This window comes from Oryzias latipes, chromosome 12, assembly GCF_002234675.1.
Source record: "Oryzias latipes chromosome 12, ASM223467v1".
NCBI lineage: Eukaryota > Metazoa > Chordata > Actinopteri > Beloniformes > Adrianichthyidae > Oryzias > Oryzias latipes.
The window spans coordinates 24,264,568-24,278,985 of NC_019870.2; the positions used below are offsets into that span (position 1 = coordinate 24,264,568).

The 14,418-nt window shown below is 39.0% G+C and overlaps 1 protein-coding gene across 1 annotated transcript; it reads right to left on the reverse strand.

The window, feature by feature from the left end:
- Positions 1–8,228: 8,228 nt before the first annotated feature.
- On the reverse strand, positions 8,229–13,735 carry skp2 (S-phase kinase associated protein 2). The gene is made up of 10 exons (XM_004075062.4): positions 13,616–13,735; positions 12,741–12,994; positions 12,553–12,664; positions 11,671–11,814; positions 11,241–11,375; positions 11,009–11,107; positions 10,753–10,880; positions 10,075–10,126; positions 9,578–9,685; positions 8,229–9,145 (listed from the first exon to the last, which is right to left on the reverse strand). Exons 1-10 carry the CDS (start codon positions 13,627–13,629, stop codon positions 8,926–8,928), a joined length of 1,266 nt encoding a protein of 421 aa, XP_004075110.1. The 5' UTR covers positions 13,630–13,735; the 3' UTR covers positions 8,229–8,925.
- Between the last annotated feature and the right edge of the window lie 683 nt (positions 13,736–14,418).

Below are 14,418 nucleotides of genomic sequence, written 5' to 3' on the forward strand. Positions count from 1 at the left end.
TAGATCTTTGTTGTTGTTTTTTATCCCCCTCCTCACCGAGCAATGGCTCAACACCTGTGCTGGTTATGTGCAAATTTCAAGGCTTGCAGACACACAAACTTCCGCTGAACATTGCTTTATGGGACTTCATATAGGTGCACAAAAGAATGTACGTGGCCAAATATGATCATCAAAAGAGAAAAAAAATGTAATTTTTCAAACTTCAAACCGAATCTTAACCCTGTAAAGCCCAACACATCAAAGAACTGAGAGAAAATTCCATTTTTTTTGCCATTAAGATGTTTTGAAACCCTTTGATGAAATCAACCCATTTTTTAAAAGATCTAGATAGTAATGTGTCTATTAAGATACTTTTAAGGATTAAGGTTTTTACTCAAAACAACGTTTGTTTAAGATGCTAAATGTATGTGTGTTCAGAAAAGAGGAACCTTTTCTCACTGTCTCACATTTGATCCACACATTTTTAAATTGGTGTGACTGTTTTAAAAATAATTAATCATCAACACATTTTGCATTCTTTCAAAGCAGCAATTAGGTCATTTAAAAAATTAATTTTTCTCACCATAAGTCTAAAAAATTAGCAAAACTTTTTCCTGCCAAAAGTGCTTTGGATATTTCACAGAAGCAGCCATTTTGAAATTTGTACAGGGCAGAAAACAGACAAATACAGATTTAACAGGTCTTTAAGGAAGGTTTGGACCATGCTGATGAGATCTCAGAAATGTATGGATCATATATAATACGAATGGTTAAGAAATTTTTTTTAAAATTGTCTTTTCTTCTGTCTTGCATGAAAATTTAAGATAGTTTTTCAATGGCAGAATAGTTTTAGTTTGAGGAAACATATCTTAGTGACTAAAATTTTTTCTTAAAATAAGAATTCTTGGTTAGCCCATTTGTCTTACCCCCATTTTATTTACTTATTTGAAGAAAAAAATTCTAATTTTAATATTTTTGCAGTGTGACAGAGGAAGTGCAGTAAATGACAATAAAGTAAGGATAAACTGAAAGATGATTTTTCTGAGCATCTTCTTATACTTCTATCAAATAAATCACATTTTTGCAGTAAATAGAGAAAAACAATGAACACCTTCTTACTTTCTCAATTGTTTTTCCCCCCATAAAGTGTCATAAAACTTTATTTTCACTTAATGAGAATCAATGCTGTCACTTCCTTGGCCAACTTTCACACTTCTTTTTTTTCCCTGCTAAATGGGAACTTTCATCACCTCTTCAAATGCAGTTTCAGTCTTTTAAAAAAGCCCCAAGGACCAAACCGAAGCTTTCAGTGAAGCTTCTCTAACCTGCTGTTGGCATGGCTTAAAGAGAGCCGTGCAAGAGTGTTTATCAACAGAGGACGCAAAAAGGAGGTGTTTTGAAGTGCAGAAAATGTATTAAAAGATAAAAAAAGAAACACTCACACTGCATGCACTTTCTACCCACTTTAACAACTGTCCCAGTTCACAAATAGCAGTTTTAACTCCCCTGATTAGCACTGACATCTGCAGCCTTTCATCTCTTCCTCCATCTTGTTTTTTTAATCAGATTAACCCAAACGGGCATACTTTAATGGCCTCTTTCTTTTTTTTTTTTTTTTTTTTTTTTTTAGGGAGCCGAAAGAGAAGAGATAATTAAAATAATTAAACCGCTGGGACCGGCCTGTGCACACTCATCTCCAGCTCTTCTCTTTTCTTTTCTTTTTGCCTTTAAGTTTTCATTCCGGCTTGCTTACTGATTCAAGCAGCACACAGAGAAACACTCATCATCCTCACTTAATTGCATTAAGTTGACTCTCAGAGGTCCAATTTTTATTCCTTCAAAACAGACAGCCAGCGTAGGATCTGATCTTTAGGTGTATTTCTTTCTAAATGGAAGCGGGGAGGGGAGGGGGGCATGTTTTTAAACAGCCTTTATGGAGGATATTTATTTAGTCAGTGTTTATTTTGCATAAGGTCGAATATGGTTGAAAAAAGGCGAAAGTATCCTCTTTAATGATTATTTATTCATGGACTTTTAAGCTTTTAATGAGGACAAATGAAGCCGTTTTTCACAGTGTCAGTCTGCAGTATACTTACCAAAAATACTCTTGTTTAGCATTTTCCTTTTTGCACTGTGTGTCCGTGAGGAATAAACACTAACATTTAGTAGGAACTTTTGAACAAGACTTTCAAGCAATCAGTTTATTTGATCTTGCACAAATATTTCCCACAAGTTTTGATCAGATGAGGTGATGATGGTTATAATTTATTTATTTTTTCCCTTATATCCTTCTGATTGAGATTAATTTGTAAATATTTTGTTATAAAAACAGTGGAATTTGGGGGTTCTAGGGTTATTCTGTACATTCGATAATATTCTTCATTTCTTTTAAACTAGGAACAACTTTTTACTTTTTTTTCATTGTCTTAATTTGGGCAAAATGAGGGCATTCCATCAGTTTTTCACTTTGCTTTAGATTTATTCTCATTTCAGCAAAGGTGCACGTCAAGCGCTGGATTCATTCTACGCTGACAACAGAGGCAAAAAAGTGGGCTGCACCACAGCATTTGAAGCATATTTGACATTAGCTGTGTACACAGCTTGAAGAATATAGTTTCTCATCTTCTGATAAATTCAAACTTTACTTTCTGTCAAAAAGAATCTAATGAATACTTGCATGAAGCTTTTACTGGGAGCAACAGCCCAAACTTTACACAAGCTGGCATGTCTTTTTTCACCCCTCCGTCACACATTTTCACTTCATTCAGATCACTTTCACAGGGCTCCATTTCATGTTGGCATGGCAAAAAGAGAAGGATCCTTTTTGCTGGAAATGCTTAAGATTTATATTTAAATTTTCATCGAATCTTTGAGAACATTGAGGAGCAATTTCACATTTGCACTGACATCTAATTTCTCAAGTTGAGTCTGAAAGCACAAATTGCCAAGGATTCCCTGTGTGCCCAATTATCCTGCATCAATTTTCTTGACCCTGTGGAATGCTGGTAAATTAATCATACCACTTTTTTTTTTCTTTTTTCTAATGAAATACATATGCAGACGTTTGATAAACTAATCATATTGAAAATAGTCCCACAAAAAATGGGGAGGTGGATCAGTCCTGGAAGGAGAATGAGCAGTGATGCCCGGTGATTTAGAAACTAATGGATCACATGTCTGAGCTTGATTTACACACAAATGAAGAAAAAGATAGGCCTACACACAAGGCGACAAAAAACCTATGCTAAAAAGAAAAAAAATTATGTCTATCGTTCAAATATGAAAGAGGAATTTTTGTGTGTAATAAATGTTTCCTTTTTTTCAGGGTTTTTTTATTATCAAAATGTTTTTAAAAAAAAAAGGAAAATAAAATTGAAGAATTGCAGCTCCGTTTTGTAATACCAACATTAACCTACTAATATTTAAAATTGAAAAAGCTGTTTTATCAGGTAGTTCGGTGGCAGCATGTGTTCATGTCAGATTGCCTCAATCATCTTCAATCATCAGCTGTGGATCAGCCAAGCTGCCATACCTGTTGATCCCGCACAGGCTCCAGATTCTAAAGCTGGTTTGTGGTGCAACAGCGACCTCTACTGGAGAAAAGGCGAATCAAAGTGAGGACAAACATTTTTAAAAAGTGAATATTTACGCTTTAAAAAAAATTTAAATTACAATTTAAACGTTAAAAAAGCGCTTGCTTAAAAAATTCCTATGTCAAAAATTAAACTAGTATTTAATCGTTAAAAATGTAAGACTTAGTCTTTAACAAGATTTCAAAATAAAAGTCTTTATCTACGGCAACAGTTAAATACTTTCAATTTAATTACAGCATTTCCATAATTTTTTCTTTTCTTTTCGTGTAAAAAATTGAAACTACTGAATACACTTCAGGGTCAAATCTAAAAGAAAGAACAAATAAGTGTGACTAAAATTGCACTTATTGTTTTGCCTTAATTATTGTTCAAACTAAAGCTAAAATTAGCTTGGCTTAGGTGTCCAGGCAGATGCCTGATTTTCAGCCTGAAACTAAGATTAATGTAATTTTGATCTCAACCAGTTTTTAAAGACATGTCAAAAGCTATTTTGATAAAAGCAAGACTATTTTTTCTCTTTGATTTGTCAGTAAAATAAGCCAAAACATAAGCTTGTGGGAAAAAGTAAAACTTTAAAGTTAAACTTTGCAAACTTGATGTTTCAAATTAACAGAAGAGCAACTGATTTATTATGGCCCGCAGCAGTCATAGACTGCAAGGACCATATTGTAATTATACTTATTGCTTAGAAAGCAGTATGACAGGTGGAACTGGCCGGGCTTTGTCCTTTATTTGTTCCAGGAGAGAAATAAAGTAATCCCTTTAACGTGACACAGTATTCTTCTTTTTTTTATTTTTTTATTCCCATTTGTTCAAGTCATAAATTCAAGATTAAATATCCAAAATAATATTGTCTTTTTAAAGGCCTTTAAAGGTCATGTACGATATAAGTTCCTCAATCATTGCCTGTTGCATCAAAGTCCCACTCCAACCATCTTTTTTTTTCTATTGTATAAGTGTTCTCAGTGATAATAATTATGATAATTATTTAGGGAAAAATAAAAAACCCTGTAGTTTCGGCAGTAGTTCATTAGAAATTTGCCTGCCCACACTTCCCTTCATCCCTTTTGTTCACTCTCTCCCACTAGCTTACACCCCCCAAACTAACATTAGTGGTGCACCAAAGAGTCACATGCCAGATCAGAGGAGGAAAACGAGGACGTCTTTTGCCAATGGATGCATTAAAATGGTGTGGAGGCTTATGACACGCCCACTATATTTTCTATGTCACAATTAGGCTCTTTTTCATATTGTATTTTTTCATCTGCTCCTGATCAACAATGATTTGAATAAGGAATAATTAGAAATGCTATTTCAAGCCTTTTTTTTTCTTTTTTGAAATATACTCCTCCTGTCAGGCTGTGGTAGCGTGAAGGACCCAAAATGCAGAGACGGAAGCACACAGTTCCAGGCCAAGGGATTTTTTAACCTAACAAAAGGTGCTGCTAAGCAGGGAAACAAAAAACTAAACTCACTGTGGTAAACCATGAACACATGGCAGAAGAGAGTCAGGGTGGAGACGTTACAGACATTAATGGACCAGCACAAGAGGAAGGCAGAGACAAGACTTAAATACAAACAGGAATGACAAGACACAGGTGAACATGATCAGGGCAGAATGGGACCAAGGAAGTAAAACTCAAAAACATGACAAAACAGGAAGCCTTTCAAAATAAAACAGGAAACAGAACTCAACCATGACAGAACAAGACAGAAAGCAAAAACCAATACAAAGAAACCCAAACCATGACACCTCCATCATCAGAAAAATGGTAAATAGCGTGTACTTGTGTAGCGCTTCCTACTTTCCTCGAAGGCCCAAAGCGCTTAACAGTCAAAATCAATGAGTTATATCACTAGAGGAGACACGCCCGCTTTAGAAGCCTGGCCGACGGTGGCGGAGCGTGACGCCATCTTGGTGAGGTCGACGACGCCCACATGACAATGATTTCTATTGCTTTTAGTGGTGTCTAAGTAGCTTTTATATACTATATATGTTTTTACAATTTATATATATTTATACATATATGTAAATATATTATATTTATATATATAATATATATATATATACATAATTTGTTGTTGTTAAAGAAGAGAAACAGTCAGCCTTAAAAGCACAAACTTTAATGAAAAGGCATTTTTGCAGGACTTCTTACAAATAAAAAAATTATTACAAAGAATTTTAAAAAAATTATTTGTAAACATTTAGGAGTTTTAGACCTCTTTGACATGTAATTTAAATTATTTAGAAAAACCCAACAATAAGTCAATAATAATAATAATAATAATAATAATACATAATAATAATAATAATAATAATAATAAATCAATAGCAAGTCAATACAAACAATAAATAATAGCAGTACATACATAATAAGTCAATAAATAATAAAATATAAGTCTATTAATATTAATAATAATAATAATAATAATAATAATAATAATAATAATAATAATAATAATAATAATAATAATAATAATAATAATAATAAAATAAATATTCAAAAGAAGTCCAAAAGTGAACAATAGATTTACCCTAAAATAACAACAACAAAGAAAAATAATAGATTTATACTGATTCATGTGAGTGATCAATTTGTGTAACACAGATGCTATGGTGTCGGGTTTCAAGCAAACAGTCTGGCCTCTCATCAAAATGTGTTTCCACAAAATGTTTTGAACAGTCAGACTGTATTACTAGTTGGTACCACAGTGATCCATCTGGGTTAGCTCTTTTTATTGCTAAGATCCACTTTTTCCTTAAGTCTGAATAGTATGTATGTATAAATCTATATTTCTATAATAGCCTAGTATGCTGTATACAGGTTTAGCAAAATAAAATGTACATTTATGTTGACAGCAAATTCTCCGTACATCATGCAGCATGTTGATAATAACCCTGCAGCATCATGCATGTCAACATGTGTTCTATTAATAAAGCCCCTGCAGCATTAAAAGAAAAAAAATTATAATACTTATCTGTGAAATTATATACTTCCTCCTTCATGGACTCAGTTCTCTGATTTTAGCAGTTGAAACACAAACAATGAACTGGTATTATGCAAAAAATGTGTTCAAATGCATTCACTGCAGCAGTAACTTGACCTCACCAAGATGGCGGTGCTCTCCTCCCATGAGGAACCACGTGATGTCTACTCTAGTGATATAACTCATTGGTCACAATTCACACACACACATTCACACAAGATTTTATGCCAAATCCTGCTTGTGTAATCTGGACACAATGAAGACCCAGAACCTGCAGCTTTGAATTGATAGCTCAGCAAAGGGGTATTTTTTCTCATCCAGTCAGATAACCTCCGATACTGAGCTAAATAGTGTGTTGCTTTAACCCATTCTAATGAGAAGCACTTTGAAGGAAATAACTAGTTGATGCTTTGCTGATTTTTAGGTTTGCCCCTTTAAAAATAAGTTGTCTTTCATTCTTATGGTAGGTTCATTTAAACAGTGAAAGATGGAAAATCAAGAAATCCACTTCAAAGAATTTATATAAAATTATTTGCATTTCATTGAAGGACAGAATTATTTGAACCACTTGCACTACATTAAGCGCTCTGGCTCACATAGACCAGTTAGACTCTCATAACCAACCTGCCACTTGGATGCAGACATCTAAACTTATTACCTGTAAAAAAGACACCTGTCCACAGAATCAGTCCGTCAACACCAGCAGTTATCCGGTTTTAATTTCTTTGATGCTCCATCAGTCAGTCAGAATCCAAACTGTCCAACATGGAAAGACTAAAGAGCTTTTGGTGGATTTAAAGGAGAAGATTGTAGACCTGCAAAAGACCGGAATAAACTACAAAACCATCAGTAGGAAGCTGGAGGGTTAAGGGGACAACTGTTGGTGCAACATGACCAGTAATCGGCCTAAAACAACAAGGCAGGAGTTAGTTGATGATCTCAAAGCAACTGGAACCACAGTCACACAGAAAACCCTTTGGAATAACATCTTTCAGAGCTGGCACAGTTGCCCTGCTTAAGAAGGTACATGTGCACGCCTGTCGTGTTTGGAGGAAGAGAAATGCTGCTGATGACCCCAAGAACACCATCCCCACTGTCAAGCATGGAGGTGGAAGCATTATGCTTTGGGGTGTTTTTCTGCAAAAGACTACTTCATTGTGTAGATGGGAGGATGGGCGGAGCCATGTACTGTAAAATCTTAAGTGACAACCTCCTTCCCTCCTCCAGGAGGCTCCAAATGGGGGGGGGGGGGGGGGGGGGGGGGGGGTGGATGGTTCTTCCCTCATCCCTAAGCTGGTTTTTAGTTTTCGCTATACACAAGGATTTTTTAGCTTGTTTTTTATTTTGACACAAAATGATGTGATGCCTGACCAACTCGGAAAGCAAAGCATTTTCAAATTAAGAGGAGACAAAAATCAATTCCATTGAATTTTTCCACTTCTTTTGAATCAAAAATAATGTGGAGTACTAAAGAACCTAGAGCACAAAAATAAGAAAAGTGAGGACAAAACTATATTTTGTAAAACTAGTGCCCTCAGAGGACCACCTTCCTTATCAAGAAGGAATGTTTTTCGGATATAACGTGCAGTTAAGAGTTTTAACCAAGCAGCGATTTGATTCAAAGGACGTCTTTAAAAATGCTTTAGGTGACATAAAAGACAAGAAAGGGTAAGAAAAGGGATTTTAATGGGTAGTTCATTTGCATTCCAAACCTTTGAGTCATCATGAATGAGCATTAGAGATATCAGTCTGATTACTACAAAAATATAACCTTTGTGAAATCCTCCTGCAGCATCATTGGCTGTTCGGTTCCTGTGCTTCAGACTCTAAAAGCAAACACATGAGAACAGATAACCAACAATCGCTGAAGGTAAAATCCATTAAAAAGGATCATTAAATGCTGACTTAGAACAGAGGCATAAAAAAAAAATAACAGCCTTAGGGAATTGGAACCACAAACAAGGCTCCTCCCATCATCCAACAATGACATAACACTGCTTTCAGCACCAACTAAAGCCAGACATTTGACAGCAAAAGGAAAACCGCTCACCGATTCCTTTCAAACAGCAGCAAAGAACAAAAGCATTTTCCGGTCATGCCTTGATCCGAGTGTCGTCCTTTTAAAAGTTCTAACATTATTAGAACATTCAACAGATTTAAAATGCTTTCAAACTTACTACACGTGGCTAAACCTTCAAATGTTTTCTAAATGACACAATTCTCTTTGAGTTTGCCAACATAGCATCGAGGACTGATGGGTCATTGGTACCAGAGAGATTAAAGCCTCGTCTAGAACTGACATGTAGATCCTGCTCTGCAGCTCAAACTGTCCCTTTAAAAAAACAAAACAGGACTGAGTCCGCGGTCAGAGCTGGAAGCTGAGGCGGCACTTCCTGTTCCACATGCTGCGGTCGCCGTGGGACCCCGGGAGTTTGCTGGCGGGCGTAGGGCGAGCCACACTAGAGAAAGGCATGGAGTTGATGCTGACGTGAGGCATCTCCTTCTTCAGAGACGGCAGCTGGTTGTCCTGCACGAGGCCGAAGACGTCCAGCAGGCGCAGAGAGGGCAGCGTCTGTCCCAGATCCCTGCAGGAAGAACACAGAAAGTTGAGTCTGCAGAACTTCAATTTGTTCAAACCAACCAGATTTTCACTTTTCAGCCAACAATCAGCATTTACACATTTCCACCCTTTTTCTGCAAAGAGCTTATATTTAAACAAAGAACAGAGCACATGATCCTATATGCATCTAAAGAATGATGAGTCAGGGGTTACTGAACTGTAAAGAGACAAAGCTACAGCCTTACGGCTTACTGTGACGATTACATTTAATCCCAATCAAATTTTAAAAAAGACTTAATTTTACCACCTACAGGTGACTGAAAAGAAGGACCAACTGAATATCCTGGTTCATGTTTAATGAGCATGGTCCATTGTGGTCCAATCCTCTCTCATTGCAATGATTCATTAGGACGGAGGACGCTGAAGATCCACCCTGCAGCTCCAGGTGAGGACTTACGTGAGAGCAGCCAGGTGAATGTGATAGCAGCGACTCAGGGACAGGTGCTGCAGATCCTTCAGCTGTTTGAGAACCAGGAAGCTGTCAGCCATCAGCAGGGTGCTGTCACTGAAACACAAAGACTTAGTGAAATTCTGATAGAGACAGAACTTAGGAATCCAGTTCATCTGAGGAGAACCCTTTACTTAAAGACCCACTCCAATTAAAAACTGTGTTTTTAAAATGTTTTTGTGGGATTTTTCTCATGATGGAGATATATAAAGATAATTAAGCACCAACAAATCCATCCACAACTCAGAGGTGGATTTCTATATAACTGCTCTGTGTCCTAGAGAACCACACAGGCTTTTGATTGTTGCTAAAAACAGCATAAGCGTACTTAAAAGACAACTGGGAACCCTTTTACAATAGATGATCGGAGTGGGACTTTAATGAAGAGCAGTTCTGAATGAACGCATCTGGTGTTTCTGTTTCTCTGGGCTGGAGCGGGACGGTACCTCAAATCCAGGTGTTGAACTTCAGGACATCTGTCAACCAGGATCTTTACATCTGTAAAACACGCACGCCATTCCCATCAGTGACAGCAAAAAGATTTCATGATTATTCCCAGAAACTATCACACTTGGCATTGCAGGAAAAGAAAATTGAAAATAAAACTAAAAAAATGTAATGCATAGAGTTTGGTCACACTTCCATTTCCCCCTGTATGCATTATCACCTTGAGTTTAAATGTAAAAATAAAGAAAGAACTTTACTAACAGGGGTCCTGATTACAGACTTTGTGGAAATCAGATCCGATTAAAAAGGAAAACACTAAACTATAACAGCATTAATCATTTGAACAGCACTAACAGGCTTTATGTGCAGACTGGAGGATTTGAAGATGGGCTATGGGCTCACTGGGTGATCTACAACCTTGACGTTATGTGCGGGCCCCCCCACATGCTCCATATAGACCCGTGAGGGCAGTTGTGACTAAGCTATAACAGCTTGTGTTGTCTGATTTCTGTTTCCATCCTCTGGATTGGTTGGTTAAGCAAACAAAGCCTCAAACAGCTTTGCTGTTGTAAAAACCAGTGTGATCAACCGTCAGTCGAATTTCTCCTCGAAGGCACTTCTGATGTAGAACTGATGGAGGAGTCCCCTTCCTATGGAATCAGGTTTCCACGGCTTACCGTCTAACGTGAGGCTCTCTCTGTACCCGCTGATGTTCAGGCTGACGACTCTGGGGCTGACATTACTAACAACACTTTTCACGTGGTCCTTGTTGAAGCCGCACCATGAAATGTTTAGCTGCTCTATCCTGCAAAACAAAACCCACGAGGACACAATGACAACACTAATATAGCATGCAAAATCAACTCATCACATACATGAATTAGTTTACTTTATTTTTAAGTTTTGTGCGTTTTTTTAGAGGCGTTCACTGACCTGCAGCAGGACTTGAGCATGTCAGCCAGAACAGAAGCAGAGAAGCCGGAGCAGCCGCTCAGGTTCAGCTGCTGCAGGCCGACGTTGTTCCCAAGACTCCTGCAACAAAGAGTTTGACATGAGTCTGATGACCAAACCAACCGTGAACGGCAAAGTAGCACCCGGAGGCCTTGAAGAGAAGCTCGACTCTGAAGCATGGTGGATATAAACCAAACTACAACCATTTGTTCACCTGATGATGTTGTCTGAGAGCTGCAGACCCTCCAGGCTCAATCGCTCCAGGCGGAGACAGCGGCAGGTGATGCTCTCAAGAGCTGAAATGGGGATGATGGAACTGGACAGGTCCATGTCCAGCAGCTGCAGAGGTCTGGACAAAAAGAGAAAAGGTCCTGCAGTGAAGGAAGGCGTCTGTGGCTCACTGGTGTGTCTTCGTGTCTAATCGCTCAGCTTGAGCATCTAAAAAGTGAGGATAGTGCTTGGAAAACAGGTCTGCAAAAAAAAAAAAAAAAACTGGACCAGATGGTTGTGGTCCAACTGGGGCTGCATGATATGAGGAAAACGTGCAATTTGCAGTATCAGTGATCCATGTTGCGATGATAATAGCAAGCAATAAATTTGCCATTTATTGTGCAGGCCTAGGTCCAACCATCTGCAAAGCTCACTCTGTTCCTGCAAACTGCTGCTCCTCGACGAAGGCGCGCGGGCAGCGCAGGCGGCGGACTCCGGTCCTCAGCACCTGCTGCAGAGCTGGACCCATGTTGGTCAGACCCTGCAGATCCACGCTCTGCCACAGAGACTCGTCAAACCTGATGAAAACACAAGCAGAGTGCTCTCACACCGGCAAACAATCATCACACACAAAGAGGCGCTTCTGGGGTTGAAGCTAATGAAAACTGTGTGGCAGACTGAACATCTGTAGTACTGAAGTCTTTCATGTTCATCAGAATCTCAAAACCTATTTTAAGTTAAAAACCCACTCCGATCTATTTTCTAAGCATCCTGAGGGGTCTTTGATCAGGATTATGCTGCTTTTAGGCAAAACAAAAGGACAGCAGGAGTTCATTCGAAATTCACCTCTGAATTGTGGGCGGGACTGTTGGCGCCGAGCAACACTAAAGCTATCGAGCCATACAGTTTTGAGGCAGATGCCGGCTCGCTCGGACAAAGAACAGAAAGACGTACATGGATCCATTCGAATGCATCAAGAATGGAGCGGAACAGGGAGCTTCTGGCTCGCCTGCAGTGCGTCACAAATACGATCTTTTTCCAACTGCATTTTTTTGTCTGCTCCTTATTTACAACAGTTTGACTAAAGAAATACTCAGAAATGCATTTTTAAGCTTGATTTTCTTCATTCATGTCCTCCGTCATCTGAAAAATGGCTCGAGAACATGTCAAAAACGGCATTTTCATCAGAGTGGGTAATTTAAAAAAAAGAGTGAAAATTCTGAAAAACCAAATAAATCTGCATGTTGAAACTGGGGCTAAAATAGAAAATGAAACTGGACTGCATATTTGTGTGACATTCAGTGACAGAGACTCACGCCAAACGATGCCAGCGTTTACAGACTAAAGAGACTCGAAGGAGGTCCTGAAGAGGAAGGTAGAAGTAGATCCTGAGCAGCAGCTCGTCTGGCAGATGATCCCATGAAATGCCTGTAGGATTGAAGGAGAACAGAGTGAGACAGCTGACATCCCAGCCCTGCAGCCCTCTGAGCAGCAGCCTGATCACCTCCTCTGAAGTCTTTCTTTCTCCTGGGTCTCCTGGCGAGGACAAACGTGTGCTGGTCGTTCTCCTTGCCCTTGCAGGCGGTTCTCTGGTGCTTCTGTGGGGGGGACCACTGCTGGATGAGCTCTGTTGGGGTGCACTCGGTGTCCAGGCCTTGGCTCAGGTGGCCTCTGGACTTGCGCTTGTTGTGCAGCCTGGCGGACTGAGACAGCGCGTGGCTTTGGAGGCCCGCGCGTGGCAGATCCCGCAAGGGCATGCTGGATGGAGAAGAGACAGTTGGAAACGATAGAGTTCGAGCCTTCGGATGAGTCAGTGCTGCGTGGATCTGAACCAGAAAACCTGCAGGAACAGATTCACCAGCTCCTTCAAGACGGGGATCTGTGCGCGCCCGCCATATTTGACGTGGACACAACAACAAGCGACGGGACCGCGCAAATTTTCAAACAAACGCGCCGTCATTTATCTTCCAAAATGCACAGATGCAGCACTGCTGGGGGTTTGAAATGGAAAATGGAATTTCAGCCACAGATGACCCCAATGAATAAAGTTAATCATGAAAAGAGTGGAGGCCTGCGTGGAGAAAAGCGCGGTATCGGTCATCAGCTTGAGTTTTCAGGCAGATCTCTTTGGATCAGCGACTCACTAAACAACAACATGATGTTAGCAGATTTCTCCACAAAAACAACCGCGATCAGCATCCGAGAAATGCCGAAAGATGATTAACACGAGCGATCTGAGCGACCTAGGCTAGTATGTCAACGGTGATGGGAGATGCACGCGCGAAAACATTTCAAAAGTCTAAATAACAGAAAGGATTGTAAATGTGTTTGATAGCGAAGCAGTCTCTTAGCTAAACGTAGCAGCTGTGAAGTCCGTACCTGTCGCTGGACATCTTCTCTGGCGCCTTAAACTGCGGGGATGGATGCCGCTCTTTCCAGTCGGGACTCTTTAAACTCGCCGCCAGCAGCGAGGCGCCCTCTTTCAACTGACGTCATGACGTTCCAGACGTCTGTCACGTCACGTCCTACGTTTTTTGCGGACGATGTGGCATTCAAGTTTAATTCGTTTTTTCTACTCTCTAGCCACATAAGAAAACCTTTTAATGACCTCATTTCGATAAAAAATTAAAAAATAAATTCTGATGGAGGATATTTTTATTTTAAATTAGGCTAAAAATTGTACTTCTGAGTATTTCTTTATTCACATCTTTGTGATTAATGAACAGAGAAAAATATGCTGTTCAGAAAATGTTTTATTTGTGAAGTAGAAAACAAGATGGGCGAGTATTGGGTAAGATAACTGTCAATACAAAACACGTGTATAAATACAAAACTAATACTTTGTGCACAACTTCAAATAAAAAAATATGAATACCACATATAATTTGACGTGTCTGTTTTGAACAGGATTAGTCTTTGTTTTGAATGCAACTCTTGCTTGTCTTGAATACGAAATTATCCCTGTTAACAAACTGTAAATATTCACGGGGTCGTAGGGATACGGAGCCCTCCAGGTGCCAGGGATTAAAAAAGAATTAAAATCTGATAAACCGTGCGCACGGATTAATTTAATTCAATTCAATTTTATTTGTATAGCCCAAAATCACAACAACAGTCATCTCAATGGGCTTCGTACAGGTAATAATAAGGTAAACATAAAATCAAAAGGTTCATGAGTACAT